We start from the raw sequence: 26560 nt of genomic DNA, 5'->3' as shown, positions 1-26560 counted from the left end.
TTTACATTAGAATTAATAGGACGTGGACATTGTTGAGAGCATAATTTTTTATTTCTGCAAAAATGCATGTATATGTGGCTAAAAAAACATTTTTCTCCAAATGGTTTTGTTTAAAAGTTTGCATCATTTAACCTCTACATCCTTTATGTGTACTAATACTTAGCCTGTACAGCAGCATAATGCCGTTATTTTACCAACATGACGGATAACTGTTTTCGGCAGACAGTAAGTTACCATCAGTCATTGGTCCGTTTGTGTATCATTTTGAATGATTGTTGCGTCAAATGGTCATAAATAACCTTTCATTGCGGCTGATTATTTTCTTACATATATGACGACCTTAATTCATCATAAAAAAGACACAGTCTAAAGCTGAGAGTCGGTTTACGAATAGTAGGAGCATTGAATGAAAGTGCTAGTTTTATACGTTTGAGATATTTTTTATTACCTTGGAGACAAACGAGACAGCTAGATGTCACTTCTTTCTGTATCCCTTCAGGCTAAGAAAGCAGAAAAAAAAGGAATTGTGAGTTTATTGTACCATATATATATATATATATATATATATATATATATATATATATATATATATATATATATATATATCTTATATGTGTATATACAGTATGTATATATATATATATATATATATATATATATATATATATATATATATAGTGAAGGTCTAAAAAACACGATCTGTTGACTTCCGTAAAAAAATCATTGTAGACATGCTCTTGGTAGAATGTACTGTGGGAATGCTCACAATCTATTAACTTATATGTGGGAGAGTCCTGTGGGCATGCTCACAATGGAATACCTTCTATGTCGGAGTGTATTGTGGGCATGCTTACAATCTATTGGATTCTGTAGAAGAGTTCTTTATGTATACTCAAAATCTATTAACTTCTATGAGAGAGGGCTGTTGACAGGCTCACAATCTGTTGACTATTAGGGATGAGCGAACCCGAATGGTAAAGTTCAAGATTCATACCAGACACCTAGTTGTCCGGTGCCGAACCCCGAACATGAACTTCTTACTGGACGTCCGTGTTGCTGTTACTGTAATAAAGCTTGTTGACAGGCCAATCAGCAAGCTTTAAAACTGTGGGCACTTCCAACATCATCACAGCCATGCCAAGTAATGGCATGGCAGTGATTGGCCGGCGCATCATGTCACCCAACCTGACAATGTAAATTAAATAAATTTAAAAAACGACTTGCAGTCCCCATATTTTTAATAATCATTCAAGGGAAAGCAGACAGCTGTGGGCTGGTATTACTATGCTGGGAAGAAAACAATATCCATGGCCCTTCCTAATCTATTATATCAGTCCCACATGTCTGCTGTGCCTTAGTTGGTTATTAAAAATGGCGGGGACCCCACTTGTTTTTTTTTTAGGGTCCCCACATTTTCAATAACCAGCAAATGCAAAGCAGACAGCTGGGGGCTGATATTAATAGGCTGGGAAGATCCATGGATTTTAGCCCTTCCCAGCATAATTTTTTTCATGAATTTATTTATTAACGAGTACGGTAAAATACACATGCACAGCACTGCTCCACTCCTCCACTTGGATTTCCGCCTCCTGGTTCAAGATTATTTTTATAATTTTTTTAATTCTGTTATTTTAAGTAATTTCACTATCCACATTTGTTTGCAGGGCAATTGTCTTTCTCTTACCACCATTTTCCTTCCTTTTGCAGCCCCTTAGCTCTTACTACAACCATTTTACAGGACTAAAGTTTGGTACCCATTGACTTTGGGTCTGGGGTCAAGTTCGGGTCAAGTTCTTGTACCCAAACCAAACTCAAATTTGGCCGAACCCAATGAACCCGAACTTCTACGGGTTCATTCATTACTATATTGACTACATTTTTTTTTCAAATGGACAAATAAGACACTCTCTGCAAGAAGTATGTTAGAAGAATTATAGAATTATTTTTGTTTACATTTACATATAAATGTGTGGGTTAAATCTCCTTCCATCTCTCGCTCAAGATCCTGGTTGGACAGAAGATTGGTAATTATGTGGCTATAGGTGTGGACATTGATGTAGATGATGATCTGAACCAGGAGATGACATATCATCAAGTAATGTGATGTAACAAAATCCAGACTGTTCACCTCAATGATAATACTTTGTGATACAGTATCCTTATAGACAGGATGAGAAATGTTATTTTCTCCGCCACAAGTTTGATTGATGTAAGTAGTCTGAGCCGTAATGGTAAAATTGGTGACTCCTAGTAGAAGGAAATAAAACAAGTGTTAAAGTGGACATAATGCAAAAGAAACATGATTCATGCAACTATAAAAAAAAAAGAGTTGAACAAGCATGTTTTTTGGGGTAGATCCTTCACTATCCTGGATATTTCAAGAGCTTTTGGGATCTATTGCACATCACCAGCATTAAATTCATTGAATTTCCTGTTGTCCTGATAGTTGAGGATCCTATTTGGTGGGACCCTCAGTCATCAGCCATTTTTGGTACATAATGTGTAGGTTACATAAGAGCTTTATACATTAAACAGTAGGAGATTCTACTTGCAGACTAATTACAAAGAGGCTTCTATGTTTTATTTTGGACACATTGGGGGTGCAATGAAAGAACAGTTGCAAAAGTCTACATATCCTTTAACTATTTCTAATTCAGAATATCATCCTATCAAACGTTTTAGAATTGCTAAGACTTTTAAAATCAATTGTTTCTGCTTTCTACAAATTCCTCGGAATTAAAAGAGCAGAAACTCCATATTTCATAGAATCATAGAATGTTAAAGTTGGAAGGGACCTCCAGGGTCATCGTGTCCAACCCCCTGCTCAATCCAGGGTTCACTAAACCATCTCAGACAGATGTCTGTCCAGCCTCTGTTTGAAGACTTCCATTGAAGGAGAACTCACCACCTCTCGGGTCAGCCTGTTGATCACTCTCACTGTCAGAAAGTTTTTCTCAAATGTAATCTGTATCTTCTCCCTTTCGGTTTCCTTCCATTGCTTCCACGTGCATATGAGAATAATGATGATCCCTCTACACTGTGACATCCCTTCAGATATTTGTAAACAGATATTAAGTCTCCTCTTAGCCTTCTTTTTTGCAAGCTAAGCATTCCAATATACTTTACTACTGCATTTCCCTGATCCACCCAGTCAGTGATTCCATCACAGAAAGAAATTAGATTAATCTGGCATGACTTGTTTGCTACAAACTCAAGCTGGCTCTGGTTAACTACTGTATTCTTATCCAAGTACTTACATACATGCTGTTTAATAATTTGTTGAAAGATCTTTCTTGGTATTGTGATGCAGCGATGTCCTTGCTGTGCAGTGACAAGGCAGTGACCCATATAAAGTTCAAAAAAAGTCTTGTTTATTTTATAGCATACTCACAAACCAAAAACATAAGCAAACAAGTCCTTTGGTATGCAGCCGGGAAAAACAAAGACAGTCCACAATCCGTTGCCGTGAACGTATTACCCCACTGTGTACGCTGGGGTGTCAGGCTTTTTAGGCTCTGCCTGGCCCGTGTTGCTCCACACGGAAAGAGCTCCTCATAAGCCTCCTGCTCGGTCTGACTCCCAGACCAATACTGACACACCCAAACTTTCTTGCAGGGTTTTTTTTTTCTTTCCTCCAGATTCTATGGCCATGGGCCACTATAAGATCTGGGCTGGAGGAAACGGACCGGCCCCACTACCTTCCTGCAGTCCGTTTCAAAAATAAAAGCCCATACCGGGTTTTCCTGAATAATTTCTGGGTCAAATAACTTGACCCAGTTCACATTCACTTTTATTCTTCCCTGTGTCTCACAGACAACCTGCTGTGAGCACAGGGCACTCCAGCGGATCTAATATGCTTTTAAGCACATCCTGGGGGATACATAGCGACCCTCGCATATGACACCGGTTACTGCCTCACAGTATAGAAGTAAGGCTCACTGGCCTGTAATTTCCTGGCTCCATCTTCTTTCCTTTTTTGAAGATAGGAACATTTGCTCTTCTCCAATCTTCTGGGAGTTCTGTTCTCCAGGATTTTTAAAAGATTATGGCTAGTGGTTCGGCAGTTTCCTCTGCTATCTCTTTCAGTTCATCTGGACCAGGAGATTAAAATGTATGTAATTAGCTAAGTGTTCCCTCACCATCTCTCTGTTTATAGATAGTGTGTATTTTTCTATTCCTTCGATGGCACAGTGAAGATCAATTGATGTTACATTTGCTTTCTTAGAGAACACAGATGCAAAATAGGAATTTTAAAGTTCAGCTTCTCAACATCATTTTTGACCACTGCACCCTTTTCATCCTGTAAAAATCCTAGAGCATCTTTGACTTTTCTTTTTATTTTGACATACCCTCAAAATCCTTTTTTTATTGCTTTAGGTGTCCCTTGCAAGCCTTACTTCACTACTGTCTTTAGCTCTTCTAACTCTTGCCCTGAATTCCCTGCAGACAGTTTATAGTCTTTAGATATGCCCCTTCTTTCCATTTTAATATACATTTCTTTTTTTCCTTTTTAACAAGTGATTAAGTTCTGTGTTCATCCATCGTGGTCTCTTTACATGCTTCCAATTGTTCCTTCTTTTCGGAATTGTTACTGATTGTGCAGTGAGAATTTCATTTAGCAAAATCTCCCATCCTTCTTGGACATTTCTGCCCTTTAGATCCTCCGGAAACTGGACCCATGTATGACCCAGGACAATCCTAGTAAGAAGTCTAGGTAACTAATTCAGCCTGTTCCTTTAGAGGGAACAGGGAGAGTTAAAGGGTTGTCCTAAATTGGTAGTTTATTACTTAACCACACCAATCCCAAGAGGAGTGATCGCACATGCGCATCATTGCTCCAACCATTGTCTATGGCACTAACAGACATAAAATTTCAGACCCTCATTCTTGGGATTGGTGGAAGACCCAGTGGTGGGACCCCTAGCGATCCGCAGGTTATTATCATCTATCCTCTTAATGTTAACTTGCCAATTTGTCACATTCCTCTATAAATAAAATGAATAGAAATAAAAGGAGCATCAAGAGTTCTTACCTAAGATTTTTGCATTTATGTTCCATCTATAGTAGGCCTTTTGCTTTGTGCAGATGCATGTATCCTGTTCTCCTTCTTGGACTGTAGCTGTATAATCATCACAGTCCCATAAATAAACACGGACCTGAATCAAGAATACGTGTCATATAGAAAAGTAGTGGAACTAGTATAAGAGAGGTAAGTGACAAGTTTAACTTCAACCCCTTTTGCTTGACTACATAAATCCAAAAAATTCCTATAGCAGAAATAACAATTCTACCTAAGGTTTGAAGGAGTTGTCCAGCAGCCACCACTAGAGGGAGCTCAGGAGCTTTCTGCATACTGAATATATTGAACTGACTATGAACAAAGTATGTGTCAAGTTCCCTCTAGTGGTGCCTGTAGAAATGAATTTTAGGGATCAGGTATACATTTTCATTAAAATTATATGTTATGCAACAAGTTTCTTTAAATTTCAGCTGTAATCCTCATTTTTTTCATGTATTTTTAATACCATGATATACAATTTTCAGCCTGCTCCTTTTCTTGTGTGAATGTGTCTTTCCCTGTAATGCTTGCTGGATGGCAGGTCTCTATATCCTGGATGCTGCTGTCTTCACTAGCACTCATGTATCAGCACAGCTACATTTCTGAAGTGAATTTCGCTTTCATTTGCTTTCCTCCCTATCTACAGTTTGTTTTCCTGTAGATGCTTTCCTCCCTTTCCACACTGTGATCTGCGATTTACAACCCCCCTTCTCTCCCTGCTGCTAAGATCAGGTTCATATGAGTATATTTTACAGTACATGTACAGACCGCAACTCCCAGTGTTGTGGCAGGTCTCCCCACTTGAACATGCTGTCTCATATGTGTCAATGTGTCCAGAAACCTACGATCAGTCCAGGCACTGTGGTCCATACATGTGGACCCCAATGTCCAGGCAATGTTCCCCAACTCTAAGGACTGGTTTTTCCAGCAGGACACTGCGCCATGCCACACAGCTAGGTCAATCAAGGTGTGGATGAAGGACCACCACATCATATCCCTGTCATGGCCGCCCAATCTCCAGACCTGAACCCCATTGAAAACCTCTGGAATGTAATCAGGAGGATGATGGATAGTCACAAGTCATCAAACAAAGAAGAACTGCTGACATTTGTACCCGGAGTGGCCTAAGGTCACCCAAAAGCTCTGTGAAAGACTGGTGGAAAGCTGCCAAGAAGCATGAAGGCAGTGTTTAGAAATCATGGTTACTCCACAAAATATTGATTTCTGAACTCTTCCTGAGTTAAAACATTAGTATTGTTGTTTCTAAATGATTATGAACTTGCATTTGCATTTTTTTGTTATTTTGACTATTTCTCATTTTCAGAAAATAAATACAAAATTTATTCCTTGGAACTTCGGAGACATGTTGTCAGTAGTTTATAGAATAAAAGAACAATTTAGATTTTACTCAAAAATATACCTATAAAGGGAAAAATCAGAGAAACTGAACATTTTGCAGTGGTCTCTTAATTTTTGCCACAACTGTAGGTATAAAATTTTCTAGACATCAAACTATAGTAAAAGAGTAATGACCAACCAAATTTCACTTCATACATTAGTATTTCACTACCTTTACACATTGGCCCAGGTAGTTGGACACGGAGGCGATGAGAACAAGAATTTCTCCTTTCTTAAAAGAATAAGGCAGAGACATCTCTACGAAGAATGGGAGAAACGTGGTGAAATTTGCAAAATCCTTCGTCATCCCAAACCCGTCATCTTTAGATGTGCAGATCATGGAGCCCTTCCACTCAGTGATGGTGTGAGGAGCCGTCTGAAATATCGTGCCATTTCCATTAACACTAAAGAGCATAGACAGAGAAATCTACTGACTAATTGTAAGCTGTGAGAAAAAGGAACGAAATGCATCCTGAAATTTAGATACATGACTTACAATATTATAACAGGATAGCTAAAGAAAATATGCTTTTCATGACGGGTTCTTGAAATTATTATTATTATACATTTTTATAGCGCCATTTATTCCATGGCGCTTTACATGTGAATACGGGGCAAATATAGACAAATACATTAAACATGAGCAGATAACAAGGCACACGAGTACATAAGGAGGGAGGACCCTGCCCGCGAGGACTCACAGTCTGCAGGGGGTGGGTGAGGATACACTAGGAGAGGGAAGAGCTGGCTGTGCGGCTGTTCAGTAGGTTGAGGATCACTGCAGGCTGTAGGCTTGTCGGAAGAGATGAGTCTTCAGGTTCTTTTTGAAGGTTTCTATGGTAGGTGCAAGTCTGATGTGTTGGGGTAGAGAGTTCCAGAGTATGGGGGAAGCACGGGAGAAGTCTTGGATGCGGTTATGGGAAGAAGAGATGAGAGGGGAGTAGAGAAGGAGGTCTTGGGAGGATCGGAGGTCGCGTGTAGGTAGGTACCGGGAGACCATGTCACAGATGTATGGAGGAGACAGGTTGTGGATGGCTTTGTATGTCAGTGTGAGGGATTTGAACTGGAGTCTCTGGGCGATAGGAAGCCAGTGAAGGGCTTGACACAGGGGAGAGGCTGGGGAATAGCGGGGGGACAGGTGGATTAGTCGGGCAGCAGAGTGTAGGATGGATTGGAGTGGTGCCAGAGTGCTAGAGGGGAGTCCAGAGAGTAGGAGGTTGCAGTAGTCGAGGCGGGAGATGATAAGGGCATGCACTAGCGTTTTTGCAGTGTTGCGGTCAAGGAAAGCACGGATCCGGGAAATATTTTTGAGTTTGAGACGACAGGAGGAGGCAAGGGCTTGGATATGTGGCTTGAAAGAGAGGGCAGAGTCGAGGATCACCCCGAGGCACCGGGCGTGTGGGACTGGGGATAGTGAGCAGCCATTGACATTGATGGATAGGTCTGGTGGAGGGGTAGAGTGAGGTGGGGGAAAGATGATGAATTCTGTTTTGTCCATGTTCAGTTGTAGAAAGCGAGCAGAAAAGAAGGCTGAAATGGCAGACAGACAGTGCGGGATTTTGGTAAGCAAGGAGGAGAGGTCAGGTCCGGAGAGGTAGATCTGCGTGTCGTCAGCGTAGAGATGGTACTGCATACCGTGGGATTCTATGAGCTGTCCCAGGCCGAAAGTGTAGATGGAGAAGAGTAGGGGTCCTAGAACAGAGCCTTGAGGAACACCGACTGACAAGGGGCGAAGTGAGGAGGTGGTGTGGGGGAGGGAGACACTGAATGTTCGGTCTGTCAGATATGACGAGATCCAGGAAAGGGCCAAGTCTGTGATGCCAAGGGATGAGAGGATTTGTAGCAAAAGGGAGTGGTCTACAGTGTCAAAGGCAGAAGACAAGTCCAGGAGAAATGCTTTCTTAGACATTGAAATGCAGCGCCCCAGGGTCCTGGTCGTTGCAGTAATGTCACTCTCCTCTAGTGGGGAGTGATGTTACGTTTGGAGGCAATAAAGGAGATCTCTTTACCAGGTAACACAAACATACAACACACTTCATACTCCAGTCCACCAGGGGGAGCTATGCTCCTATTTATTAGGGCACTCTTCACAATTAGGTAAAACTGGTGGCCTGGATAGGAAGTTAGGCAGATGCTGGCTGAGCTTCACTCAAGCAGTTGGTCCCTGGCAGGAGTGGGAGCCTGTCAGAGGCCAAGACCGAAGGGCACGGAGCTGCGCCTGCCCCACGTGCGGCAGTTCCTAAGAAAGGACATGAACAGAGAACTGTATTGTAAAGAGTGAGAAGAAGTCATAGCAAAAGGAGTGGAAACCAGAAGGAGTTCTGCCCTGCACAGGCTGCCTCCTTCTGAGGCGCAGGGTCCAGTAGCTGGAACACCGAGGGAGCAACAGTCCTTTATGCCTTGCTCCAGAGACCGGCAGGACAGCTAGTTGCAAGTTACTGATCCGCCCTATACCCAGGAGGCACGGTGGCACCCACGAGAGGCCGGGGCGTGCTAAAGTACCTGTAAAAAGCCTCAAGCCACCGGTCATACGGGTTTGTCCTATCCATCTGGGGACAGAGAGAGACATAACATCTAGAACATCTACAACAGTTGTGAGGACCTTATGAGAGGCTCAGCAATAAGGTACTACAACACCCAGGCGCTAGAGGAAGGAAAGCTACTGATTTCCACCTGGATAGGGGGACTCTGGATTTGCCTTCAAACCGGCCGGACTCTGCCTGCCCTGTGATCTGGTGCTCTGGACTGTGGATGCTGAAACCTTCAGTAAAAAGGTAAAGAGACTGCAACCTTGTGTCCTCGTTCTTCACTGCGCCTTACACCATTCACAATCCACCATCTACATACTGGGAAGCCCTGGGGACATACTTCACCTGTGGGAAGGTATACCATCTAGCTGCCATAACATCACCCCAGCGGACCTCTTAAGGCAGCGTCGGTCATCCTGACCGAATACCATAGGTGGCGTCACGAACATTATCCCTTTAAAGACCTTTCCCCCCTTTTACACAGACGTCCCAGGGCCACAGACTGGGTCAGCCACCGTGACATCCCCCTTGAGAACCGAAGGACCCGGTGCCGAGTACCCCACTTCCCTTGAGGGCGATCCAGAAAAAGTTTTCCAGGAATTTTATTTGGATAGCTTTTTTATAACTATGTCAATCAATATCTTATCTTGTCCAACTTCTGGCACCCCTGAGGAATGGATGGGCCCCAGCTCACAACAAATTAGTCCAAGGCTGCAGAACCAGGTACACCCACATCAAAGTGTTTAGAGCTGTGTCATGACCAGCATGGCCCCTTTATTCTAGGGCTCAAGAAATTCAGATTCAACACTCATTGGCACAGAAGTACAACTCGGGAAAAACTCTTTGTCAATTGGCAAACGTTACATGATGTTGAGGCGCATTCACTTTAAAGGTTTATAACCATATTAAAAACTTCTTTACAGGACAATGTCTTACGCCATGTGCGCATGCATTCTGAGGACTCACCACAAAGGACCACCTTATGACCAAGTCCTTGCTTCAGGTGACAATCAGCTTTGTCCGGTCGAAGCTTACTAGAGTCAACCTCTTAGCAATGCTTTTCCTCATTCTCACTTCAGGAGGAACTTATCTGCTACAGTGGCATGCTTCAGTACTCACATTATGGTCGCTCCTGGGTAGTGACTCAGATCGCTTGGACTTTTGGCTCGTCAGCCCCTTGCCATGCTATTGGCAACAACTCATCACTTGTTTTTAGACGTCAGGCTCTCCATGACCTTCCCAGTGGCTCTTTCTCTCCTATCTCAACACTATGGAAGTCCTCTAGACAAACCTTATCTCTCACTTGCTACGGGGAGCAATTCTCTCCACAGGGTGGTTTTCTCCTTCACTCCTTATGGTCAGACCCAGCTTCCTCTGACCAGAACAATCACATTGGAAATCTTGCCTCAATTAAGTAACCTCAAGTGGCACACGGTGTCTGTTCCCCACTCACAACTTGTGGCCTGATAACAGATGAGTGGCTCCTACCAGCTCCACAAGCCTTCTGCAACTGACATCGAGTGAGGGGAACCTCTGTCCCTAAAAAACCTTGTTCATCTCTACCTATGCAACCTGGCCACCATACTCTCCACCTAGTCTGACACAATGTAAAACCTCACCTTAATTTCTTATTCCCTGGTACCGATAGGACATGGCATCCCTCACCCTGCAGTGATACATGCACAGTCACATGCACAACAGGCACTATACTCTATTGCATGGCTAATGCTTGGGACCAACTGCTTGAGAAACAATAATGCAAACAATAAGTCATAAGTTCATAAATATAAGTGGTGGAGGGGCTTTCATTTGACAATTAAAGGGTCATCTCTTTGTGAGTGAAGGCCCAATGTCCATTTTCGATCTTCTTGCAATCCCATAGGCAGGCGTGTCAGGACTTTAACCCCACCGGTCATTTATCCTAAGAGATTCAAACACAGTCCTCCGCCTTAATAAAGGAGCATCTTGTGGTTTTTCGAGCCTCCCTTTTTATTAGGAAATTTTACAAAAAATGTCAAGTTTACAGAGGTAACTTCCGAGATGCCAAAACATAAAAATCAACTCCCAAAAGACCTGATTTTGACTTTGGAAAGCGAACCTTTCAAGAAATTCATCATCTTACAGGGGATTCATAGAATATATTCTAACTGGACAGTGAATACAAAATAATATTTTTTAGGATATTATGTCGTTTTAACCACACATTTTTCTTCATTTTCTCAGTGTAATAGGATCCTAGATATTGACATTTTATGGAAAGTCTATTGAACAGTTAAGCAAGTTGTAGATCAAATGATCTTTAAAATGTTTAAAGTAAAGATGACACATTTAATTTTTATTTTAGTGAAAAAAAAAAAAATATATATATATATATATATATATATATATATATAAAGTGAATGTATAAGAAAATAGAGCGCACTCGCCGATCATCCAGTGCAGGAATCTTTATTCAAACATCGTGCTGTACATCTTCACGACCGGGGGTGCTGTACAGGGAGTGCGGCAAAGCGGGACGACGGCCGTTTCACGCCTGGCTGGCGCTTCAACGGGTCAGTCTGACCCGTTGAAGCGCCAGCTAGGCGTGAAACGGCCGTCGTCCCGCTTTGCCGCACTCTCTGTACAGCACCCCCGGTCGTGAAGATGTACAGCACGATGTTTGAATAAAGATTCCTGCACTGGATGATCGGCGAGTGCGCTCTATTTTCTTATACATTCACTATGTCATATGGACTTTTTTCCAGCGGAGCTCGCAACCAAGATCAGATATCCTGGCTTTACACAGGTGAGCAGTTCCCACTTTGTTCTTCCTGCCAGTGGTGCTGTCTGGCTGTTCCTTTTGCATTTGATATATATATATATATATATATATATATATATATATATATATATACAGTATATATACAGTATATATAAATACACACTGCTCAAAAAATAAAGGGAACACTTAAGCAACAGAATGTAACTTCAAGTAAATCAAACCTCTGTGAAATCAAAATGTCCACTTACGAAGCAAAACTGTTTGATAATCAATTTAACATGCTGTTGTGCAAATGGAAAAGACAACAGATGGAAATTATTGCCAATTATCAAGACACACTCAAGAAAGGAGTGGTTCTGCAGGTGGGGACTACAGACCACATCTCAGTACCAATGCTTTCTGGCTGATCTTTTGGTCACTTTTGAATGTTCATTGTGCTTTCACACTCGTGGTAGCATGAGACGGACTCTGCAAGCCACACAAGTGGCTCAGGTAGTGTAGCTCATCCAGGATGGCACATCAATGCGAGCTGTGGCAAGAAGGTTTGCTGTGTCTGGAAGCGTAGTGTCCAGAGGCTGGAGGCGCTACCAACCAGGAGACAGGCCAGTACACCAGGAGACATGGAAGGGGCCGTAAAAGGGCAACAACCCAGCAGCAGAACCGCTACCTCAGCCTTTGTGCAAGGAGGAACAGGAGGAGCACTGCCAGAGCCCGGCAAAATTACCTCCAGCAGGCCACAAATGTGCATGTGTCTGCACAAACGGTTAGAAACCGACTCCATGAGGATGGTCTGAGTGCCCGAGGTCCATAGAGGGGGGTTGTGCTCACAGCCCAACACCATGCAGGACACTTGGCATTTGCCACAGAACACCAGGATTGGCAAATTCGCCACTGGCGCCCTGTGCTCTTCACAGATGAAAGCAGGTTCACACTGAACACATGTGACAGATGTGACAGAGTCTGGAGATGCCGTGAAGAGCCATCTGCTGCCTCCACCATCCTTCAGCATGACCAATTTGGCAGTGGGTCAGTAATGGTGAGGGGTGGTATTTCTTTGGAGGGCCGCCCAGCCCTCCATGTGTTTGCCAGAGGTAGGCTGACTGCCATTACGTACCAAGATGAGATCCTCAGACCATATGCTAGTGCGGTTGGGCCTGGGTTCCTCCTAATGCAGGACAATGCCAGACCTCATGTAGATGGAGTGTGTCAGCAGTTCCTGCAAGATGAAGGCATTGAAGCTATGGACTGGTCCACCCGTTCCCCAGACCTGAATCTGATTGAACATATCTGAGACGTCATGTCTCGCACCATCCACGAACGTCACGTTGCACCACAGACTGTCCAGGAGTTGGCGGATGCTTTAGTCCAGGTCTGGGAGGAGATCCCTCAGGAGATCATCTGCCGCCTCATCAGGAGCATGCCCAGGCATTGTAGGGAGGTCATACAGGCATGTGGAGGCCACACACACTACTGAGCATCATTTCCTTGTATTGAGGCATTTCCACTGAAGTTGGATCAGCCTGTAACTTAATTTTCCACTTTGATTTTGAGTATATATATATATATATATATATACATATATATATATGTATATGTATATATATATATATATATATATATATATGTATATATATATATATATATATATATATATATAGTACAGACCAAAAGTTTGGACACACCTTCTCATTTAAAGATTTTTCTGTATTTTCATGACTATGAAAATTGTACATTCACACTGAAGGCATCAAAACTATGAATTAACACATATGTAATTATATACTTAACAAAAAAGTGTGAAACAACTGAAATTATGTCTTATATTCTAGGTTCTTCAAAGTAGCCACCTTTTGCTTTGATGACTGCTTTGCACACTCTTGGCAATCTCTTGATGAGCTTCAAGAGGTAGTCACCGGGTTTTCAATTCACAGGTGTGCCCTGTCAGGTTTAATAAGTGGGATTTCTTGCCTTATAAATGGGATTGGTACCATCAGTTGTGTTGTGCAGAAGTCCTGATAGTCCTACTGAATCGACTGTTAGAATTTGTATTATGACAAGAAAAAAGCAGTTAAGTAAAGAAAAACGAGTGGCCATCATTACTTTAAGAATTGAAGGTCAGTCAGTCCGAAAAATTGGGCAAACTTTGAAAGTGTCCCCAAGTGCAGTGGCAAAAACCATCAAGCGCTACAAAGAATCTGGCTCATATGAGGACCGCCCCAGGAAAGGAAGACCAAGAGTCACCTCTGCTTCTGAGGATAAGTTTATCCGAGTCACCAGCCACAGAAATCGCAGGTTAACAGCAGCTCAGATTAGAGACCAGGTCAATGCCATACAGAGTTCTAGCAGCAGACACATCTCTACAACAACTGTTAAGAGGAGACTTTGTGCAGCAGGCCTTCATGGTAAAATAGCTGCTAGGAAACCACTAAGGACAGGTAACAAGCAGAAGAGACTTGTTTGGGCTAAAGAACACAAGGAATGGACATTAGACCAGTGGAAATCTGTGCTTTGGTCTGATGAGTCCAAATTTGAGATCTTTGGTTCCAACCACCGTGTCTTTGTGTGATGCAGAAAAGGTGAACGGATGGACTCTACATGCCTGGTTCCCACCGTGAAGCATGGAGGAGGAGGTGTGATGGTGTGGTGGTGCTTTGCTGGTGACACTGCAGAGGATTTATTCAAAATTGAAGGCATACTGAACCAGCATGGCTACCACAGCATCTTGCAGTGGCTGGCTATTCCATCCGGTTTGCGTTTAGTTGGACCATCATTTATTTTTCAACAGGACAATGACCCCAAACATGCCTCCAGGCTGTGTAAGGGCTATTTGACCAAGAAGGAGAGTGATGGGGTGCTACGCCAGATGGCCTGGCCTCCACAGTCACCAGACCTGAACCCAATTGAGATGGTTTGTAGTGAGCTGGATCGCAGAGTGAAGGCAAAAGAGCCAACAAGTGCTAAGCATCTCTGGGAACTCCTTCAAGATTGTTGGAAGACCATTCCCGGTGACTACCTCTTGAAGCTCATCAAGAGAATGCCAAGAGTGTACAAAGCAGTCATCAAAGCAAAAGGTGGCTACTTTAAAGAACCCAGAATATAAGACATAATTTCAGTTGTTTCACTCTTTTTTGTTAAGTATATAATTCCACATGTGTTAATTCATAGTTTTGATGCCTTCAGTGTGAATTTACAATTTTCATAGTCATGAAAATATAGAACAATCTTTAAATGAGAAGGTGTGTCCAAACTTTTGGTCTGTACTGTATATATATTCATCTTTTACATTTTAGAAATTGCAAAAGGGAAAATGGGACAATGCAAAAGTTGGGCATCCTGCATGGTTAATATCTAGTAGCACCCTTTTTTTGAAAGTACCACAGCTTGTCAATTCTTGCTTGAGGGATTTTCATCCATTCTTCGTTGGAAATTCCCTCAGTTCTGTGAGATTCCTGGGTCACCTTGCTTCCTCTGCTATTTTGAGGTCTAGTCACAGATTTTCAATGATGTCCAGATCAAGGGACTGTGAGGGCCATTGTAAAACCTTCAGCTTGCACCTTTTGAGGTCTACTGGGAATTTTGACGTGTGTTTAAGATCATTATACATTTGTAGAAGCCATCCTCTTCTCAACTTCAGCTTTTTACAGATGGAGTTATGTTTGCATCAAGAATTTGTTGAAAGTTCATTGAATCCATTCTTCCCTCTACCAGTGAAATGTTGACCATGCCATTGGCTGCAAGACAACTCCAAAGCATGATTGATCCACCCCCATGATTAATGGTTGGCAAGATGTTCTTTTCTGGAAATTCTGTTCCCTTTTTTCTCCACACATACTGTACCTTTGATTATTGTGGCCAAAAAGTTCTATTTTAACCTCATCAGTCCACAGGGCTTGTTCCCAAAATGCATCAGGCTTGTTTAGATGTTCTCTTGCATACTTCTAATTCTGAACATTATGGTGAGGATGCAGGAGAGCTTTTTTTCTGATTACTCTTCCATGAAGGCCATATTTGTGCCGGTGTCTCTGAACAGTAGAACAATGTACCACAACCCCAGAGTTTCTTGCACCATTTCTGAAGGTCTTTTGCGGTCAAGCAGGGGTTCTGATTTGCCTCTCTAGCAATCCTACGAGCGGCTCTCACTGAAATCTTGCTTGGTCTTCAAGGCCTTATCTTGACCTCAACTTTTCTTGTTAGCTGCCATTTCTTCATTACATTTCCAACTGAGAAAAGGGCAACTTGATAACACTTTGCTATCTTCTTATAGCCTTCTCCTGTTTTGTGGCCCTCCACCGGTTTCATTTTCAGAGTGCTAGGCAACTGCTTAGAAGAACCCATGGCTGCTGTTTTTTTGGCATAAGGTTAGAGGAGGCTGGGTTTTAATAAAGCCGGGAAATTTGCATCACCTGGCCTTTCCTAACGACAATAGTGAACAAGACATAACCCTAATAGACTAATTAAGGCCTGAAATTTGGGCAAAGTGCCCAAACTTTTGCATTGGCCCATTTTTCTTTTTTGTAATTTTTAAAATGTAGAAGATGAAAAAAATTACATTTTTTTTTGCTTACAATACAAAGGAAATGTGTCATCTTTAACTTAGGCCTTTTAGAGATCATTTCATCTTCAACTCAATATGTTACTGTTCACAATAACAGCAATTTTGACCAGGGATGCCCAAACTTTTACATGCAACTGTATGTCCTAATATCCTGCTCAAATGAAGTGTATTGAAGAGCGATTGCCTACTTACTTAGTAGACACCTTTGTCCACACCCAGGTGTCTGTAAAGTTTCTTCTAATTGTTTCCTCACTCGCAGGTAATGTCATCTTTTCGGTTGCAGAATCAGAAGGGGTAGTTTCCCCCACTTCATTTATAATTGCTTTTCCCGAAACATAATAATAAAAAAGAAATACAAAATTCAGCACATGAGAATATACATAGAGAAATGTGAATGCAGAGCATCACGGAGCCGGAGTTTGGGGGAAATGGTCCTATTTGTACAGTTGATAAATCATAATATTTCTTTTCTCTAGGTCAGAGCTGCTTTCACAATTCTGCTGGCTCCTATTGGAAACAAGTATCGGAGCTCATTGACAGACGTTCCCCAAAAAGATTAGCTGAGCTGTTAGCTGCTGTTTTGTAGGTAAGGACACTGAGGTGGACATTTATTATGTGACTTTTTCCAAAATTTTGTCCAAAAAAAAGTCCAAGATTGAGAGATTTTGTTTTGCTTCAAAAATGAGCAACTTTTTGAAAAACGCGAGAGGTCTTAGGAGAGGGGAATGGTCTTCACATCCCGAGAAATTATCTAAAATTAATGCCAACAATTGCTAAAAATTACAGCTGGAAGGGACCATTTTTTTTTCCTTACTTAAATGCATGTATCATTGGATGCAAATCATTTTCACAATTGGGCTTCGTTAAAACTTTTACACTGTACCGCGTTGCGCTGTGTGTCTATTGCTTGCTGCAGAATGAGTTTACTGACAATCCGTTCAGTGAGCTCGTTCTGACGATCCAATGTCTTCTTCTAGATGCTCCCACCTGATTTGTGACCGTAAACCACATCGAAGTTGAATGTTTAATTAAAATGATTTTTAGCCTCCGACTACATCCATTAAAGTAAAAAAAATATATATATATATTCTCGGAGGTGGATAATCCCTTAAATTTAAAAATATCTTTCATTACTACTGCTGAAAAAGTGCACGTAAATGTGAAAATATCTAGATTTGTCAGCTTTAAGCAGAATTCTGAATGCAGCTGTGAATGTTGAAAGACAAAATATAGGAGTGGTCTAATACTCCGAGGAAAATGGGGAACAATGGCTTCACACTGAAATCCAATAAGCTTTTGTTTTCTTTTATGGTATATTCAAAACCCATTTTTTAAGTCCGTAAATAATACCGCCACATGTTTTTCAAGTAATACAACCGCACGCAATACAATGGCCAAATAGATTATAAATATTGCAACCATGTAGCCTTACATGATCCCACTGTGAGAGCAGGATTTATTTAGGTATCCTGACTTCATGTTGGATATTCTACATGCATCTCCTGCTTTCCGAAATCGTGTCAGTCTGGGTGTTTTATGAATGTCTTTGTCGTACCGTCACACTGAACGATATCGCTAGCGATCCGTGACGTTGCAGCGTCCTGGCTAGCGATATCGTTCAGTTTGACAGGCAGCAGTGATCAGGATCCTGCTGTGCCATCGTTGGTCGGAGCAGAAAGTCCAGAACTTTATTTCGTCGCTGGACTCCCGCAGACATCGCGGAATCGGCGTGTGTGACGCCGATTCAGCGATGTCTTCACTGGTAACCAGGGTAAACATCGGGTTACTAAGGCTACGTTCACATTAGCGTTCCGCTAATGTGCGTCGCTGTTGCGTCGGCGACGCAGCGGCGATGCGCCCCTATGTTTAACATGGGGGACGCGTGCGTTTTTTTTGTTGCGTTTTCCGACACGTGCGTCGTTTCCGACGCTAGCGTCAGACGCAAGAAAATGCAACAAGTTGCATTTTTCGTGCGTCCGATTTTCGTCAAAAAACGACGCACGCGTCACAAAACGCAGCGTTTTTGCATGCGTTTGCGCGCGTTTTTTTGTGCGTCGTGCGTTGCGTCGCCGACGCAGTGGCGTGCAACGCTAATGTGAACGTAGCCTAAGCGCAGGGCCGCGCTTAGTAACCCGATGTTTACCCTGGTTACCAGCGTAAACGTAAAAAAACCAAACACTACATACTCACATTCCGGTGTCTGTTCCCCCAGCGCTGTGCTTTCCTGCACTGGCTGTGAGCGCCGGCCAGCCGTAAAGCACAGCGGTGACGTCACCGCTCTGCTTTACGGCTGGCCGGCGCTGACAGTGCAGGAAAGCACAGCGCCGGAGGACAGACACCGGAATGTAAGTATGTAGTGTTTGTTTTTTTAACGTTTATGCTGGTAACCAGGGTAAACATCGGGTTACTAAGCGCGGCCCTGCTTAATGTGACGGTACCTTTAAGGTACCGTCACACGACGCTGCAGCGATCTAGACAACGATCCCGATCGCTGCAGCGTTGCTGTGTGGTTGCTGGAGAGCTGTCACACAGACAGCTCTCCAGCGACCAACGATGCCGAAGTTCCCTGGTAACCAGGGTAAACATCGGGTTACTAAGCGCAGGGCCGCGCTTAGTAACCTGATGTTTACATTGGTTACCAGCGTAAACGTAAAAAAACAAACACTACATACTTACATTCCGGCGTCTGTCCTCTCCGGCGCTGTGCTTCTCTGCACTGTCACCGCTGTGCTTTCCGGCCGCTGCGCTTACACAGTGCAGAGAAGCAGAGCGCCGGAGGACAGACACCGGAATGTAAGTATGTAGTGTTTTGTTTTTTTTACATTTACGCTGGTAACCAGGGTAAACATCGGGTTACTAAGCGCGGCCCTGCGCTTAGTAACCCGATGTTTACCCTGGTTACCAGTGAAGACATCGCTGAATCGGCGTCACACACGCTGATTCAGCGATGTCTGCGGGAGGTCCAGCGACGAAATAAAGTTCTGGATTTTCTGCGCCGACCAACAATGGCACAGCAGGATCCTGATCGCTGCTGCCTGTCAAACTGAACGATATCGTTAGCCAGGACGCTGCAATGTCAAGGATCGCTAGCGATATCGTTCAGTGTGAAGGTACCTTTAGAGAAAAGAAATCAAAGTGAAAGACACACCTAACCTCTTCAGCTGGGTGTAGACAGTATTACCTTTAGCCAATGAGATGTATGTATGCTAATACCAGCACATATTAAGAGATAAGCTGAGCCAATTATATTGCTACAATGATTGACCAAGAAATGCCTGTATATGATGTCATGATGCAATAAAGAGAGATCTGCCTTGATGCTCAGTGTATCAGCGTGGCTTTTCTGTGCACGCACTCGGATTTTACAATTTAATTTGGAACAGGCATAACATCTCAGACCATCCCACATTATGTGGAGATAACACCACCATATAAATTTTGTATAAAGTCGCCATGCAAAACAAAGAATAAACCCACAATAATATAAAGAGATCTGTATTTACGTTTTGGATAGGTTTGTACACTCGGACGGCAGACTTCAGGCTTTCTCACAGTGAGATCCGTCCCCACAATTAAGCCTATGCTCTAGACAACAGGAGGAATTGATAAAGTAAATCCATTGAGCAAACATTTTTTTATTTTTATTCTCTCTATCTAAGAAAATGTCATGAAACTAATTTTGATCCCCAGTGGTGGCTGAGTTCATGCAGGACTGTTTTTTCACTACATTCAAAGAGTTAACAATTCAATTTTGATCATTTTCATGATGTCTGCCGACAACTGGAAACTAAACCAGTCCGTTCTCTGGATTTCCAGGGTTTACTGATCACCGTCTTATGACACTATGGAGTGAAAATCCTTTTGATCTTGTTAAGGGGGATGTGTCATCAGAGACTTCCCATATCAAAAAAGGGCCGAGATGTACAGTGGATTTTTCAGGGGAAAGTAAAATATTACATTGTGGCCTTTAATATAAACGATCATCCATGTATAAATGGATGGTTTGAACGAATCACTCCTACAGATCAGCTGTGCGTTCAGGATCAAAGAGTTGGGGGTCTTCTTGTATGATTGTCATTGTAGCCTTATAGACATATGCACGGCCGTTGTCTTCATGAAACAACCCCTTTAAAAAGTTAATTACTAGGGATGAGCTGATCTTTCTAAATTGGAATTTGCAAGCTTCAAAACTACAAAATGTGTATGAATCTATTCTCTTCTCATCACACACTAATTTTCTTCTCTGCCGTGCTGTGACACACACTGTCCGTACAATTACTTTAGTATTTTATGACTTTTTTTTTCTCAAAGTCTATAGCTAAGCTGTGACGTCCTCCAACTATCCAGATTCACCCTAAAATTGCTGCTGCATTCCCTGCCTTGGTTTTTATATAGGCTATGACAGTCCCCCTGATTGGCTGAGCTATAATACGTGAAACGAGATCTGCAAGACCCTATGGCGAAGCCCACCCACAATTATATGATCCTTCTCTAGCTGATCCAATCTTTTAGTCAATACATGCAGAGAGTTGTTCGAATTCACCAGACTCAACAAATTCCTAAAAATTTACATTGAATCGCTTTGTTCAGTATATGATATTTCTATAAAATAACATTGCAATTAAGATTGCAAAGATAATGGTCAATATAACTTTTGATATTCTCTTTAGCCACTGAAACGTTCAAAAGTAACCATCGTTTCCTTTATTTTCTTCTATAAATCAATAAGACAAGTGCAAATAAGAAACTTTGCAATAAATCTGCTTCTTTCTACCCCAGGATGGATCATTAATTGACAAAATTCTGAATTCGCAAGTAAAATCTGAAATCAGACAAGATAGATTTTCCATTCCTGAGATAGGAGATGACAGTGTTTGCTTCTAGCCCATGAATCCTACCAACAAATCCATCGACTCCATTCCAGGCCCGTAGAGAACTCATAATAAAAAGCGTCTCACCTTGAGGTTATTATAGGTGTCTCCTTCATTATCGGTACTCACAGGAACATAATATTTTCCATTACAAAATATCTGTTTGTTAGGGTCATCACAGGGGGGACCTGGCTCCTCAACATTGAAGCCTCCAACATTATAGCCATAGAACCAATATTGCAGGGAGAAATATACCTGATGGAGAAAGAAATAATCACCCTGGTGGTAACATAAAGACAAATAAAAGGAGGAAAAAACTCTAGTACTCTATGACTTCGTGACCTCAACCAAATCTTGGAGGACCTTCAGTGTAGGCCTTCGGTACTTTAGGGATTACTAGGAATAATTCTGATTGCCAACCCAACGTGTCCGAATGCTGTAATATATACATAAACTGTCATTATGTCATACCAGGAGTTAATTTCTGGTCCCCAACTCTGGCCAGATTACCATCTTTCCAGGTGTTAGAAGGAAACACAGCAGAAGGAGGAGGAAATGACCCTCTAGTCCTGAAGAAGGGTGGATTTGATTGAGGAATAAGTACCTAGAAGGAGCCAGATTTGAGTGTCCTTTTTATACTTCAGTACTTCCCACATATACTTCAGGGTAATAGTGGTGTAGCTACAAGGGATTCTTGGGTATAGAAAACCAATTCTGGAATCAAACCTTAGGGAATTCATTAAAGCAGGTCTTCAATTTCGGATCTACTATAGAGGACAGCTACACATTGTTTCTGGTCCCGAATAACTAGATAAGGCCATGGACAATGTGCAATGTCCAATTTGTCCTGCAGGGAAATTGAACACGTTTTCAGGTTTTCCCCACAAATCATAGCTGATTATTGTGAGATTTTAACAGCAAAAAAACTTGTAATTAGCAGACGATAATGGAATCATCAGCCCTGAATCCAACTGGTCTTGACCAAGGATTTCAGTACTTTTTATAGCTAGAATAGAGCTGAAGACGTACTGTTTCAGGTGTCAACCTTATGTATGGATTAAGAAGAAGTATGCTGGAGTCGATCACACTGACTGCACATAGAGAACCTGGAGATGCTGATATCTGTAGGCTGACATTGGAGGCCGGAGGTCCAATCTCGGTAGAGAAACTTAGCGATACCTAAAAAAAAGTAAATACGTCATGTTCACGATATCAATGAAATCAGAATAATAGATTGTCCACTACAACATAAGAGACAAGTAAAGTGTTTTAGAAAACCCATTTTCAAATACTCTATTAGAGAATTCTGACTTATTATTGGGGATGCATTTTATCCTTGAACCCTGGATGGAGCATTTCTTTGCGAAACATACGCGAGGAGTGGTGGATCCCTGGTTCTCTTCCTTGTATTAACTGGTTCCATACCTGGTAATATTTTGTTATCTGATACATTTTACATTTAGGCTATGATTTGTTTATACTGTTTACAGGCGGTGTCATGTCCCATGATTTGGGAATCATACAGACGGTATTGTATTATCATTATGTTGTTATATTGTATTGTTGCGTTGCAATGTAATAAGGTTCTTTAGAAGTTTGTCCTTCCTCTCTCCCCATCTCTCTCTGATGTACCTCTGATGTCAGTAACTCCTCCCTTCTTCCTCATTATTCACTATATCAGCCATCTTAGAAGCTCATGTTGCAACACATGAGGCTCATGTTGCAACACATGAGGCTCATGTTGCAACAAAAAGTTTTTTTTACTTGTATGCATATTTACAAAAATTCAGCTGGAAAATAAACCTTCTTTTGGGATCTTCATTCGTGCCTCCTACAGTCAAGTTTAAGCTATCTAAGGCTACGTTCACATTTGCGTTGCGTCGGGCGCAGGTTCGGCGACGCATAGCGACGCATGCATCATGCGCCCCTATATTTAACATGGGGGCGCATGGTCATGCGTTGTCTTGCGTTTTGTGAGGCATGCGGCATTTTTGGAGCAAGCGTCAGGGCGCAGAGGACGCAGCAAGTTGCATTTTTTTTGCGTCCAAAATCAAGCCAAAAATGGACGCATGCGTCACAAAACAATGCGTTTTTGCATGCGTTGTGCATGCGTTGTGCGTTGCGTCGCCGACGCAACACACAACAACGCAAATGTGAACGTAGCCTTAGGACATCACTGTGGGAGCAACGGTTGAAGGAGATAGCCTAGAACTGGTATCTCAAGCGGCCTACACTTGCAGGTTAGTTATGGAGTCAGAATAGGTTACACTTGGCTCTTAAATCCACGTCATATTTAGTGACAACTACACAGACCGTCTTTGGCTCTGGAAGAACTGAACATCCGTGGCTTTAGCATACATCACAATCATTTTAATGAGAAAGGTGTAATGCTTCATTTCACCCGTGGTGGCGCTGAAGAGATATCTAAGATTTGTTGATTGTTGGGGGAGCCAAATGAAAGTGTTGAACCAATTATCCACCATAAAAAACATACAACCTCTATACAAAAAGAGCCAAGAATGGATCTCACCAGTCACCAGAGTTTGTAGCATCATCCAGTCCAACATACCTCATTTTTGAAGCAGTTTTCAACATTGAATGACTTTGTGTCTGAGATTATCTCATTTTGTAGAATGCAGTACACAATGAGGTCTGTTTTGAAGGCCATTTCTGAAGTTATTGGAAGTTCAAAAAAGAATGTACCGTTCATAGCTGTAAAGCCAGAATAGATACTTTAGAAACACAAAATCACTTGACGGCTGTCCATACATGTCAACTTTACTAATGGTTTATCGACATGGGTCAACTTTGCTGCATACGCCCTTAGAAATTTTCTAACCTGGCCAAGTCCACGGTTAGCAGTCATGCCCTCACTATACCTATTCTACGCACCCCTCAATGTCTTGGTTCACTCTTCTCTTGGGCTCCAGGACTCAAGAAACCTGCTAAGATTCTTAATTTTCAGGAGGTTCTTGACTCTCGGCAGAGCCCTAGATTTGCTGATTCTACAAACTAGGTGTCATTTCTCAAGTAGATATACAGAGGGGTGCACAATTTATGAGCTGAGATATCAGCTTTGCCAATGGTAATACTTTAACACGAGGGTAGCATTTATAAAGATATTGTTAGGGGTTGAGTTCCCGCCTCTGCACAGGGGGAATCTCGGGCTGTCTCCACTGCGGTCTCCCATTCTTCTCCTGCCGCAGTGGAGCCTGCTCAGCAGAGACGTCGGTCCCAGCGTCTTGCTCAGTCTGACTCTGTACAAAGAGTTACTGCTGCTTTTCCTGCTTCTGCCATTGGACTCAGTGCTGGGCAGCGGCGAGCAGACGCTTCTGGGACTAAGTCCTGCTTTTCTCGTTCTGAGCATGCCCAGAGTAAGATCTCTCAGTGGAGATCGAGGGTCACATGATCAGATACTGCAGCTAAGGCCATTGGTCCTTTAGGAAGGTCCTGTAGGTGCTCACGCTCTGTGGCAGCCTCTCATTGGTCCTTCTAGGAAGGTCCTGTACGTGCTGCAACTATTTAAGGCTCGCATGGCCGCATGGCCATGCGCTAGTATTGTTCTACGTTATGTGCTTTGCGCCAGTGTGGTCACGTAAGAGTGTGTTCAGGGACCCGGCTGAAATAAGCCCCTAGAATGCTGGCACCTCCGGCGAGGAGATTGTGTTTGTATGTATTCAAGGACCTGACTGAAATAAGCCCCTAGAATGCGAGGAGTTTTGTGTGCATGCGTGACCACTGACTGCTCTCTGTTTGGGCAGGTAGCCTGTGCCTCTGTGAAGTCTAACAGGGCACAGTGCTTTGCTTTCACGGCTACTCGGTGAATTAACTGAGTTAGTCCATACCGCCATATAGTGCCGCCGTTTGCTAGCAGCAGGTTCTCCTGCACGGTGGACCCCGGGCTGCGAACGCACCAATAACAATAAAAAACATCTATATTTACTCGGTGCGTTCCGCTAGCCTTAATAGATATAAAGTCTTGCCTGCTATTATGCTATTCTAGCTTGCAGAATGCTTCCATTTAACACTTATGCCAGCATGCAAAAAGGTTGAAAACTTAGTCTTGCCATATCCTTTACTGGTGGCTTTTGGCTATCATTAATCCTGTTGGGGTGGAGATAGCTTCTGGCTACCTAAGTAGCTTCCATTCAACGCAAATATCATTCTGTTACCATGTATGTGCTGTTATATGCCATACCTTATGATATATAATGTTGTTTGTGCTACCTACTACCAGCAAATGTTAATGCCAGGTAGCATTATAGCTACCAGTAAGTTATTTTAGGTAATGCCACACTGATGTTTAATTATAATACTGCGTTATGTACATGATGTGACAAATTTTCGACATTCATAAGTGCTACAGCGCATGAGATATATCAGTAAGTGAACTAGCCATTATACGGGAGATAAGTGAATGGTCAAAAAATGACTCGTGCAGACGGATAGAGGAAATTAAACTTTGTAACACAAAAGAACACCTGCACCTTAGCTAGCATGCAAGTGGGAATGAGTAACACTTAAAGATGTGCCAACCCAGCGCTTAGTGAAGTTGACATCATAACAAGCTCGAGTCTGCGATCTGTCATAGAGTTCTCTTGTGTGAGCACAATGAATCCAAGACGCGTAAAAAAGTAAAAATAACTCACCATAAGTTAGGCTAACGTCCTTCTGTCCATAGTAAATGATCTGTGATCTTGACATAGCCTGTAAAGGAATGAAGTATATAACATGCGGATTATAGTTTAATATTCAGATCCCATAAACCTTAAAATCATTTTTATCACCTATGAACAAAGCAAAGATGTGTGCACAGAGCTTTTCTACAAAATATGTTTAGGTGCGTAAGAAGGTATAGCATGGCTTCATAGACATCTGTGGGGGCTGTATTATCAGTACAACCTGTGATTTATTGAGTCAGACTACTGCTGTGTGCATGGACCTTGGAGATGCCTATGCAGTTGACTATTTTATGTGTACGTGGGGCTTCTGATTTACCCCCAAGAGATGATAAAAACTGGACATATTACATACATAATACAACGCTCAATCCTTTGGCTGTTGGAGGAAATATCTCCCCTACTGAGGTGTCAGGAAGAAGCTTTACCCAAGTTCCTAATTCAGGAGGACACACGCATGCTTGGCCAAGCTATTCCTCTGCATGTGCACCAAGCCTGCATGTGGAAGGAAGGTAAGGAGGATCAGTAGTGCGAGTGTCCGCTTTTGAAAGTGTATGACCACCTTTAGGTTGAAGCTTAAAAGAGTTGAACATGTCCATAGAGCATATGAATGTTAGAGAAGGGGTTCACTTTCACTCACAACTCTCCTCCAACCGTCAATCTTTTCATTCATTGCATATTTTTTGTCTTCTACCACCCATATTATATT

At 42.4% G+C, this 26560-nt stretch overlaps 1 protein-coding gene across 1 annotated transcript in view; it reads right to left on the bottom strand.

Moving 5' to 3' along the window:
• LOC138666854 (ovostatin-like) overlaps window positions 1-26560 on the bottom strand; it is a 115383-nt gene that overhangs the window by 49106 nt on the left and 39717 nt on the right. The window contains exons 10-19 of the mRNA XM_069755033.1: window positions 25822-25879; window positions 23742-23884; window positions 22202-22351; window positions 21260-21427; window positions 19805-19886; window positions 16494-16623; window positions 6630-6861; window positions 5033-5156; window positions 2129-2247; window positions 449-500 (exon numbers count right to left, since the gene is read on the bottom strand). Of these exons, the coding sequence (XP_069611134.1) occupies window positions 449-500; window positions 2129-2247; window positions 5033-5156; window positions 6630-6861; window positions 16494-16623; window positions 19805-19886; window positions 21260-21427; window positions 22202-22351; window positions 23742-23884; window positions 25822-25879 (1258 nt within the window). The remainder of the gene's footprint in view (window positions 1-448; window positions 501-2128; window positions 2248-5032; window positions 5157-6629; window positions 6862-16493; window positions 16624-19804; window positions 19887-21259; window positions 21428-22201; window positions 22352-23741; window positions 23885-25821; window positions 25880-26560) is intronic.

The sequence above is a fragment of the Ranitomeya imitator genome, chromosome 2 (genome assembly GCF_032444005.1).
Source record: "Ranitomeya imitator isolate aRanImi1 chromosome 2, aRanImi1.pri, whole genome shotgun sequence".
Lineage (NCBI taxonomy): Eukaryota > Metazoa > Chordata > Amphibia > Anura > Dendrobatidae > Ranitomeya > Ranitomeya imitator.
This window is presented reverse-complemented; position numbering and strand designations above follow the sequence as displayed.